This window comes from Garra rufa, chromosome 19, assembly GCF_049309525.1.
Source record: "Garra rufa chromosome 19, GarRuf1.0, whole genome shotgun sequence".
Classification (NCBI taxonomy): domain Eukaryota; kingdom Metazoa; phylum Chordata; class Actinopteri; order Cypriniformes; family Cyprinidae; genus Garra; species Garra rufa.
The window spans coordinates 34,539,068-34,551,597 of NC_133379.1; the positions used below are offsets into that span (position 1 = coordinate 34,539,068).

The 12,530-nt window shown below is 32.8% G+C and overlaps 1 protein-coding gene across 9 annotated transcripts in view; it reads right to left on the minus strand.

Annotated features, from left to right (window-relative positions):
- mapk10 (mitogen-activated protein kinase 10) overlaps positions 1-12,530 on the minus strand; it is a 93,432-nt gene that overhangs the window by 41,062 nt on the left and 39,840 nt on the right. For all 9 annotated transcript variants that reach the window (XM_073824839.1, XM_073824837.1, XM_073824838.1 and 6 more), the window contains one exon: positions 7,532-7,701. In XM_073824839.1, the coding sequence (XP_073680940.1) occupies positions 7,532-7,701 (170 nt within the window). The remainder of the gene's footprint in view (positions 1-7,531; positions 7,702-12,530) is intronic.

Below are 12,530 nucleotides of genomic sequence, written 5' to 3' on the forward strand. Positions count from 1 at the left end.
GGTAACAACACAGTATTAAGAATCAAGTGTATGTCTAATTTTGAACGGGGTCATTTTTATAAATTCAACTATTATTTTCTCTTGTGGACTATATGTATATGTTTGTATGATCTCTCTTATTTTGGTAAAATAATATATGATTCTCCAATGTTGCGACATGAGGAAAGGGTTAAACCTGGAGTCACTCCCTCTCCTTCTCCTGTTCTCTTCTTTTTCCCTCACCACCCAGGAAAACCATGCTCATTAACTATGCAAGAGCCGCAGCTCTCCACGGGAAAATGCAGGATTAGAGAAGGCCAAGGCACTCAATGTGTGTGTGTGTGTGTGTGTGTGTGTGTGTGGCTTCAATCCCAAAGCACTGCAGAAAACAAGGTATGCCAATGGCTCATTGTGATATAACACATTAGAGTTCTCTAATAAGTGAAGGCTGATATAAATTGTATTTAAGTTAAGCCTAAAAAAATGTAAATGATTCACAATTCAATTTTAGAAATAAAATGGTCTCTTCAATCAACAAGTATACCTGGAGGCCAAAGGGAGGCAATAAATTATGTTTTATAATAAATCAGCCACAAATGAATCACAGTGGGTGGTGACCGTCTCAGTTGTTTCCTGTCTTTTACTTTGAGGATTATGGGAAATTAAAACCAGACAGGCATAAAGTTCCGGCCACCTGGGTTTTGTGTGATAGCATGACGGGAATGTGTCAAATTATTTTTGTGTGGAGTGTAACTGTGTTTGAGTGATTATTTTTGTCAGTGTTAATGATTAAAATCACAAAAAAAAAAAAAATCACAGAAAAATATTAAACCCTAGTTCAATGTCTTCAATTAAAGTAAAGCCAAAGAAATTAATAATAAAAAAAAAAATATATATATAGTGTGTGTGTGTGTGTGTGTGTGTGTGTGTGATATTTTTATATGATTATATAGTATTAATAAAATATATCAAAATTATTTTATTATTAATGTCAAGTTCAATGTCTCCAATCAAAGCCAAATAGCCTAAAAATGAATTAAAATAAATAAATACATAGAAAAATTATACACGATTATATACTTTTATATAATATTTATATATCATATTACAAATATTTTATTATTAAACCCTAGTTTAATGTCTTCAATCAAATCAAAGCCAAATAGCCTAAAAATGATTATTACATTACTAATTATTATTATTATAATATTTACCTTTAAATAAAAAAAGGAAACTATATATTAAAAAAAATACAAACATACACACACACACATTAAATATATTCCCCCTCGGTGTGGTAGTAAGCAACCCCGGTTAATGCAGCAGTAGAGCCGTTGGTAAAAAGCACTATATTTTTACGATTGGACCAGGTACACAAAGTGCTACCAGAGGCCATTGTGTTCTGAAAGCTGCTGAGATTTTACGACTGAATGCTTCAACCCACAAGGCTGCCCTGAAGAAGTCCGCTCTTTAACCATGTTGACATGCGCTGGTAAAGGTTAAAGTGTCATTGTTAAAAAAAAAAAAACCCATAAAAATAAAGACTAACATGACTCACACAGGAGCAGGAAACACAATGATTGAAAAATGAATTCCTCCTGCAGCACCCCATGGAGCCACAGACAGAAAGTGAAAACAGAAAGTTAAAAGTGCCATGTTCTACAGTCAGAACTGACCTTCACTCTTTTAATCCCCAATAAAAAGGCTTTTAAAAGCCTTTTGGGTGAATAAATGCAACCTTTTTTGAAACCTCAACACTGGACTAACAGTGGAATAATAATCTGAAATGATGAACTCAAAGGTCCATATGCATCTTTGATTCACCTATGGATTATGTGCATGGACAGTCAGAGCTGTAGAGTTGGTTGTACAGCAGATGGTCAAAGCAGAAGGGGGTGAGGTACACCAAAACATGCTTTCTATGAGGGGTGTGGAAAAACCCTTCTTTAGTCTTTCTACTTTAAAATCTAGCCTTCAATTTAATGTGTTATGAGTACATTTCTCAGTGAAAACTGTTTCTACACCAAGTGCAGTAAAATCTAATTATTTCAGTCCACTAAACAATGTTTAGACACTAAACCATGTGATTTTAATCCGCCAAGATATGCTCCGAGCTGAAAGTTTCTAAAGCACGTTTTTGGAACCGAGAACCAATGTGTCCATGGTAACGGCAGTTTGAGAGATTTTTTGGCTAATGGCGACCATAGATACCCATTTGTGTCAAAAATGATGTCACGCTGTCTCTCTAGGTGGTTAATGCATTGCAGCATTGCTCTTCAAGAGCCCTGCCTACAGGCAGCTGTCACAAACCAAACACCGTTTTAACTACTTGAACACTATATTTTAAGATGCAGCATAAAAACACGGTTTTGTACGGATAAAAAGACCTGACATATAACCACAGACACCATATCACACTGGTAAAAATAGATATATCTGAATGAAAAATATTCTGTGATCATTTTCTCTTATGTTGTGGCTTAGTGAGAGAAAGAAAATAATAAGAACATAATAGCTGAACTGTTCAAAAGTTTACATACACTTGATTCTTCATACTGTGTTGTTACCTGAATGTTTTTTTGTTTAGTGATAGTTGTTCATGAGTCCCTTGTTTGTCCTGAACAGTTAAACTTCTCACTGTTCTTTAGAAAAATCCTTCAGGTTCCACAAATTCTTTGGTTTTTAAGCATTTTTGTGTATTTGAACCCTTTCCAATAACTGTATGATTTTGAGATCCATCTTTTCACACTGAGGACAACTGAGGAACTCATATGCAACTATTCCAGAAGTTTCAAACCCTAACTGATGCTCTAGAAGGAAACAATGCATTAAGAGCCGGGGGGTGAAAACTTCTGAACAGAATGAAGATGTGTACTTTTTTTTAATTTGCTTAAATATCTTTTTTTTTTTCATTTTGTACTGCCCTTCAGAAGCTATATAAGATACTTGCATGTTTCCCAGAAGACAAAATAAGTTAAATTTACCCTGATCTTCAAATTCCAAAAGTTTTCACCCCCTTGCTCAATGCATCGTGTTTCCTTCTGGAGCATCAGTGAGCATTTGAACCTTCTGTAATAGCTGCATATGAGTCCCTCAGTTGCTCTGGGTGTGAAAAGATGGATCTCAAAATCATACAGTCATTGTTGGAAAGGATTCAAATACACAAAAATGCTGAAAAAACTGAATTTGTGGGACCTGAAAGATTTTTCTGAAGAACAGCGGGCAGTTTAACTGTTCAGGACAAACAATCGACACATCAACAACTATCACACACACACACACACACACACACACAAAAGAATAATAAAAAGAATACAGCTGTGGATCATTCAGGTAACAACACAGTATTAAGAATCAAGGGGATGTAAACTTTTGAACAGGGTCATTTTTATAAATCCAACTATTATTTTCTCTTGTGGACTAATATGTAAACATCTTTTATGTGAAATATCTTATTCAGGTCAGTACTAAATAAAAAATAACATGCATTTTGTATGATCCCTCTTATTTCTGTCAAATAATTAACATTTTGCAGTTTCTGCAGGTGTATGTAAACTTTTGACCTCAACTGTATCTAAAAGTATTATACTTTCTTCTAAGAAATACAAAAAGGTGTTGAAATTCCATCTAAGGAAAATGATAACAGTTAATTCATAATGATAAACTCACAAAAGGTTCAACCAAAAAATAAAATTCAGTCATTAATTATCACCCCCATGTCGTTCCAAACCCGTAAGACCTTTGTTCGTCTTCAGAACACAAATTAGGATATTTTTGATGAAATCCTGCATACACAGCAACGCAACTGAAATGTAGTTGCTAACCAATGGATCCATTGTGGTGAATGGGTGCCGTCAGAGTAATAGGTTTGTTTCTTACAAACCTGCAGCTTTTCACTTCACAAGACGTTAATTGATGGACTCGATGGAGTCTTGCGGATTATTGTGATGTTTGGATTAGCTGTTTGGACTGTCATTCTGACGGCACCCATTCACTGCAGATGATCCATTGGTGAGCAAGAGATGCTAAATTTCTCCAAATATGTTCTGATGATGAAACAAACCCATCCACATCTTGAACTGCCTGAGGGTGAGTAAATACTCAACAAAATGTTTATTTTGGGTGAACTATTTCTTTAAATCATTATTTGCTAAGGATGAATGCTGACAGAAATGTTGAATTTTATCCCTCTACAAAAAAAGACATTTTGTGCCACTAAAAATTCTTTTTTTTTTTTTATTAAATACATTAAAAATCATATTCAAGCATTATAATCAAAGCACAATATACATCTCACACCACAAACCCAACTCTATGCAGAAAAGATGAGAAAGTCGCTGACAGCCATAGTGGAGTTTGGTGACAGCCTGGTGAAATTAATCACAGCCTAGTGTAATTAACTTGACACTAAGTTCATCACAGTTTTCAGCCCCTCTGCCAGCCACACAAGAGTTTGGCTCAGAAGCATCCTATCAACTTGTTTATGTTCTCATTATTTTTCTCTGAGAAATGACAGAGTCTCTGTGGCCTGTCATAAGCAAGACATGTAAATAAAGACACTTTTTTGCTATGAGAGGTTGTATAATAGTCAGAACTAGAATAACAGAACTAATATAGTATATATTATATACTGTTTAATTTTATTTATTCAAATTTTATGTATAAATACTGCATACAATTCTTCTTTCATCCACTATTTGGGCCAAGAATTCCCCGAAGAGTCTGAGAAACTGCCTTTGTATTGCATAATGGATTATATAATAGAGAACAAATGATTTTTTGGGAATTCTTGCTGGCTTAAAGCTATTTGTATTTACTTCTTGCGCACGCTTTTTTATCCAACATGCAATATAGGAGAGAGTAAGGAAGGCAAGGTAAAGAATCTCATTTTCCAACATACGCAGTCAGGAGATTGGTGTGGGAGAGTGTGATCTGATGAATTATTAGCGGCCAAATCTTTAGCAGTGGCACAACGCCAGATGCTCATAGCTCTGACTATTACTCTGAGGAAAGCAGCACTGCGTCATCTAAATATTCAGTATGTAGCTTTCCAACACGGACTGCTGTGAATGATATGATGGATCCGTTTAATAACTCCACAGACTTTGCTAGCAAAAATACACTGTGAAAAGGTTTAAGTCATGAAAAGGCTGTAATAACCTGACCTACATACTTAATAATACAACGAATGTTTGGTTTATTTAATGTGATAAATATATACGCTATATACAAAATCAGCTTTGCCATCACAGGAATAAATTATATTTTTTAAATATTTTCTAATAGAAAAGTGTGATTTTAAAATGTAATAATATTCCAAAATATGACAGTTTTTCCTGTATTTTTGACCAAATAAATGCAGTCTTAATGATGTTAAAAGACTTAAGAAACATCATTTAAAAAAAAATCATAATTATTCAAAAAGTTTAGCCAGTATGTATTTCTGCAGAAATGTTGCAAACATTATCAATACCTTACACTATTGTCAAATAAAATAATTTTGTCGTATTCTTTTTTAAATTTACCATTGAAAGAATATAAAATAAATATCAGTGATATTATATAATTATATTCTGAATTCAAAGTATGTTGTATAAGTAAAGTAAAACAAAAAATTGTAATAAATACATTTTGGTGTAGAAACAGATAAAACAAACAAACAAAAAAATAATAAAATTAAAAAAAAAATTAACAATGATAATATGCAATTATATTCTGAATTCAAAGTATGTTGTATAAGTAAAATAAACTAATAAACAATGTAATAAACAAACAATTTGTAATAAACAAATTTTGGTGTAGAAACAGATAAAAAAAATATTATTATTATTATTTCAAAAGTTTGGCCTATATGTATTTTGCAGACATGTTGCAAACATTATCAACACCTTATACTATAATTATTAATTAATTTATTTTTCATATTCATTTAAAAAAATAAATTTACCATTAATAGAAAATAAATATCAGTGATAATATATAATTATACTCTGAATTCAAAGTATGTTGTATAAGTAAAAAAATAAAAAAATAAAAAATAATAAATAAATAAATAAAATTGTAATAAATTTTGGTGTAGAAACAGATAAAAAACTAAAACACTAATAATAATAATAATAAAATAAAATAAAATAAAATAAAATAAACAATGATAATATGTAATTATACTCATACTAATTCAAAGTATGTTGTATAGGTAAAAAAAAAAAAAAAAAAAAAAATTTAGTAACAAACTAATTTTGGTGTAAAAACTGATTAAAATACAATAAAATAAAATAAAATAAAATATAATAAAATAAAATAAAATAATTATGTCAAAAGTTTGGCATATATGTATTTTGCAAACATGTTGCAAACATTATCAACACTTTATACTATAATTATTAAATTATTTTTTTTTTTTTCATAATCATTTTAATATATATAAAATATAAATTTACCATTAATAGAGAATCAATATCAGTGATAATATATAATTATATTCTGAATTCAAAGTATGTTCTATAAGTAAAATAAAATAAATTAAAAAAACTAATTTCGTAATAAATACATTTTCATGTAGAAACAGATAAAACAAAAATAAATATCAGTGGTATGTTGTATAAGTAAAAAATAAAATAAAAATAAATACATTTTGGAGTAAAAACAGATTAAAATAAAATGAAATAAAATATTTATTCCAAAAATTTGGCTGGTATGTATTTTTGCAGACATGTTGCAAACATTATCAATACCTTATACTATAAATATTAAATTAAATATTTTTTTTCATAGTGTATATGCAGAGTTTCTGTTTTGATAATCAAAATACAGTTTAGTTGATTAGTTTTTTTTATTTCTTTAGAAATATTGCAGCAAAATCACCTAACTACACCAGTTTTATCAGTTCCTGTGAAATGACTTTGCAGTCCTTTTAAACTGTCCTTCTTTTTCCTCTCTCTCTCTCTCTCTCTCTCTCTCTCTCTCTCTCTCTCTCTCTCTCTCTCTCTCTCTCTGTCTCTCTCTCTCTCTCTCTCTCTCTCTCTCTCTCTCTCTCTCTCTCTCTCTCTCTCTCCGGAGAATGATGTGGCGTTTGTTAGGCTAATACAGCTGCCATGCTGCATCATGTGACTGCTGTTGAGGAGAGGAAGCTAAATTAGATCAGGGTTGTCCGTCCAGCAGGCAGGATTACTGCAGCCAGCAAACCAGCCAGAACACATCAACAACGTCATTAACAGTCCAGTCCTGCCTCCCTGCCTTCTCCGCACAACCGTACTGCTGACACTGACACTGAGATGCAAGAAAAGAGGAATGGGGGAGGGGGGAAAAAGACAGGGAAATGGGAAAAGGGGAAAGGGAAAAGGGAAAAGGGAGGGCCACCTTCATCCAGATTTCCCATAATCCCGAAAAGTCGTATAATTCATTATAAAAACCAAATTAGCTGCTGTCTACTGGGAACTGCAATTCAACCTGCCAAGAAATCCCCAAATATCGTTCAAGAAGATGTTTGAGGAGCATTATGGCATCCTTATTTCACAATAAAAAGACAAAGTAGTGCATTATGGGTACTCACCACACTATTCCCTGAGCCCCAGATCCGATGGGCTTTAGATTTTGGTAGCGTTTGAGAACCGTAAAGGTGGAATCTCCTACTTCCACACTGTAGAACTGGTTGTCCACTTTGCTTTTACTCATGTTGTAATGCTGGGCAATATAAGAAACATCAACTTGTTTGCCAAACCCCTGAGAAAAAAGATGGGAACATTTGGGTTTAGACAGTTGATAAGCACTTATTATTAAAAGAGCACATTCATAAAGCAATAAAAACTTGTTTGAACTTCAAACTATTTAACTCAACAGCGATACAATCAGTGTTGGGGAAAGTTACTTTCAAAAGTAATCCATCACAATATTGCATTACTCTATATAACAAAATGGTTACTTTTAAGGAAAGTAATGCATTAAGTTACTTTTGCGTTACTTTTTGGTAATTGTAAAGGCCCCTTTAACTTACACTGTAAAAAATTAGTTGAGTCAACTTAAAATAATTACATGGCTGCCTTAAGATTTTAAGTTCAGTCAAATAAAAAAAAGTTTAGTCAACTTGAAATGTTAGGTTTTACTAAGTGACAACTTAGATATTTGAGTTGATTCAACTTACAATTTTAAGGCAGCCGGGTAACAAACACAGCTGTTAGGTTTACCAAACTAATTTTTTAGTTTAGTCAACTCAAATATTTAATATGTACAACTTCACATTTCAAGTTGAATAAACTTATTTGAATTGACTGAACTTAAAATTTGAAGGCAGCAGGGTAACAAATTATTTTAAGTGGACTCAACAAATTATGTTTTTTTTTTTTTTTTTTACAGTGTACTTTACAAGTTACTTGAAAAAAGTAATCTGATTATGTAACTTGTGTTACCCTCAACACTGGATATAATAAACAGTGTGAAGAGGTATAAAGAGAACTATTTTCTTTTCATCTGCACAGGATATGAAAACCCATTTAAAAACACAAACAAGTTTGCTGTGTGATTTGCAGATAAATAAACACTTTCAATGTGATATTGAAGCTTGATATTTAGGTCAAACCACACACTAGTCGATTAAATTAATATAATTAAATGAAATGAGGTGTCACAAATGAGTGAAGACAAATATGCAACCCTGGACCACAAAACCAGTCATATAAGTAACATTTTTGAAAATGAGATTTATACATCATCTAAAATCTGAATACATAAGCTCTCCATTGATGTATTTGGCCGAGATACAATTATTTGCCATCTGGACTCTGAGGGTGCAAAATCTAAAAATCTAAATATTGAAGTTTAAAGTTGTCCAAATGAAGTTCTTAGCAATGCATATTACTAATCAAAAATGAAGCTTTGATATATTTACGGTAGACAATTTACTTTACTTAATATCCTAATGATTTTTGGCATAATAGAAAGATCATTTTGAACCATACAGTGTATTTTTGACTATTGCTACAAATATACCTGAGCTACTTAAGACTGGTTTTGTGGTCCAGGGTCACATATCGCATCTATTACTATAAGCATTTTGAGAAGATGCAAGACTTTATACCTACAAGCCAGAATTAAGAATATCAATATATATCAAATACGGGTATTGTGGAGTGTTCTACTCTTATGCCCCTTTTTACAATATGTAATATAGATTTCAGGAGTCCCCAGAACGTCAGTGAAGTTTCAGCTCAAAATACAACACAGATCGTTTATTATATCATTTTGACATTGTCTATTTTGAGTGAAAGCAGAAACACGCTGTTTTCGTGCATGCCTCTTTAAATGCAAATGAGCTGGGGCTCCCCGGCCCCTTTTCCAGAATAGGACTGTGTCTTTAAAGTTCGTATCTCATATACTCTGCTAAAAAACATCTGTTTGGTTTTGATTATCATGTCTATCGCACTGAAATTATGCGTTTAGTTCTCTTTCATGTCTTATTGTGCTTAAACTGTCAAATAGACACAAGTTTGTTTTAGAAACAAACAATGAGTTACAAAAAACTGTCGGTTATGTCTGTGAAGGTAAACTGGGAAAGAAAAGCATGTTTATGTTAGATCTGTGTGGCAGCAGTGTAATATACAGCTAATAAATCAATATATTCACTGCTCTCTTGTCTCCTCTGAGACTGGGACTCTAAATAGTGTTATGTGCTCATCTGTGCAGTCAAAGACAGAACAGTTAGCATGCTTTGCTCAAACTTTTGCCATGGCATTAGAACTAGTACACCATTGTTGCTTGCGAAAACACAATGGCGGTGCAGTGGATGGAAAATCGAAGATTAAGGGATGGTAGTATTATAATAAAATCCCCTTTCTATGTCACGAGGGGAGCAAAATCTGAGTAGCTTGTTTTTTCACATGTTTGCTGAAAAATTTACTGGGTTGTTCTTTTTCACATTTTCTGGGTTAGTAGATGCACTGGCGACCCGATTATAGCACTTAAAAACTGAAAAGGTCAGATTTTCATTATATGTCACCTCTAAAACAAGGCGTAAAATCTCATTTTGAGATATAAATTAATATTTTAAACACAAATGTGATATACCAATGTGACTTTTAATTTGACAATGTGGCTTTATAGCTCACATAATTATGTTGCAGTTGAGATCAAAAGTTTACATACACCTTGCAGAATCTGCAAAATGTTACTATTACAGAAGGTTCAAACACTCACTGATGGTCCAGAAGGAAACACAACGCATTAAGAGCCTTTTGGATTTTAAAGATCAGGGTAAATTTAACTTATTTTGTCTTCTGGGAAACATGAAAGTATCTTTTGTATATTTAGGCAAAATAAGAAATTCTGTTCAAAAGTTTTCACCCCCAACTCTTAATGCATATTTTTTCCTTCTGAAGCATCAGTAAGCATTTGAACTTTCTGTAATAGTTGCATATGAGTCTGTCAGTTGTCTTCAGTGTGAAAAGATGGATCTCAAAATCACACAGTCTTTGTTGGTAAAAGGGGTTAAATACACAAAAACCAAAGATAAGTGGGACCTGAAGGATTTTTCTGAAGAACAGCGGACAAATGAACTGTTCAGGACAAACAAGGGACTAAACAACTATCATTATTTTCTTGTGAATGTCTTTTATGTGAAATAGCTTATTCAGGTCAGTACTAAATAAAAAATAGCATGCATTTTGTATGATTCCTCTTATTTTGGTCAAATAATTAACATTTAGCAGATTCTGCAAGGTGTATGTAAACTTTTGACCTCAACTGTAAGTCGCAGGGGATATAAAAATGTACCATATACAAACCCATAACATTTTAGTTTCACTACTAGAGAGAGAAGAGTATCTTATCTGTACTTGGCTGGAGATCTCAGATGTAACACTATATAAGCTAAACGATCAAGGTTATGAGAGCTCTCTTCATTCCGGAGCTCATGCCAGCGCTGGCACAAGGGCCAGCTGTGTAATCGATTGTACTAACTGTCACATAGTGAATATATTCATGGCCATACCAAGAGAGGAAGCTGTCCACATAATTTCACAAGCTAAAATGGTAATTAGTGAGAGAGAGAGAGTAACAGAGAGAGCGATGTGCATACATGTGTGTACGTGCTTTATAAAGTCTATCTTCATCATGGGAGTCGCTGCTCTCTGCAGTGGCCCCCTATTAAACTGACTAGGATAATTTGAAGGTAATGAGCTAAGATTTGCAGTAATTGTGGCCTTTTATTGAAACAAGGGTTAGAGCACGAATGGTTTGGTTAGGTTATTGTGGTAAAAATAGTTTTCATTCCAAAACCTGTTGAGTGACATACCTCGATGGCATTATAATGCAAAAACATTAAATATTATAATAAATAAATAGAATACAGATTTTTTTTTTTTTTTTTAACCAAATCAGCATATTAGAATGATTTTTGATGAATCATTTGACACAGAGGACTGGATTTATTAATTCTTTTTTTTTATAAAAATGACCTAATATTAATGTAGGCCTATGTATTTTAGAGTATTGTGCTGTTCGCATAGCAAACATGCAAGCATCAAAATCAACTGGAATCAATTCCAAATCAATTCTCCTGTTTTCCCAACAGAGCTGATACACTTTCAGGGATATGAAACACACTTGTTTCAGGAGTCAGTTGTCTTTTTAGCAGACACACTTATCTGAAGTGACCAGCAGTATACTTAATACAGTGACAGTCCCTGTGGAGCACACAGAGGTTAAGTGTCTTGCTCAAGGACACAGTGTTGATTCATGGATCGATCCTTCTGGGATATGAACTACAACCTTTTGTTAACAGAGTGAATTTTTTATCTACTAGTCAACTCCACCTACTGCCCTCTTGACCTGTGAACTGTACGTATCACCAAAGGACTTTCTGACAGATGATGAGGATAATTTAAGGCCCAAAAAGAACAAATAAAGGACAAAAAAACCCAAGGGACATGGTAAATTAATAATGTTTGCTGTGGTACTGTGATTTCCTCAGGGAATAGATAGTTTATTTAATATTTAGATTAAGCAGAAGGAAGTTTCATTATGTAAAACCATCATTATATTCTGATATATGAATGTATAGTTGAGGTCAAAAGTTTACATACACCTTGCAGAATCTGCAAAATGTTAATTATTAAAATAAGAGGGATCATACAAAATGCATGTTATTTTTTATTTAGTACTGACCTGAAAAAGAGTTTTCGCGACATTCAGACTTTTTTCTCAGATTTGTGAGTACAAAATGGCAAAACACCTTTTGCACACTTCTAAAATCCAAAAATGTTTGCAACATCAAGTTCATACAAATCAGGTCAACAAAGTCATACTGTTACAAGTCACTCAATCTAGAGCCCAGAATTTAAGGAAGATATACATCTATGAATTGAATTTAAAGTGACAGTTCACTCAAAATCACCATTTACTCACCCTTATGTCATTCCACACCTTTTTTTGTCTATTCAATGAGACTTAAAAGAGTGCAAAACAACAAAAAGTAACAAATATAGCTGCAAGCAGCGATTACCAGGGTTGAAACGCTTTAAGCATTTAAGCACATATGAAAAAAGACATCACATATTATT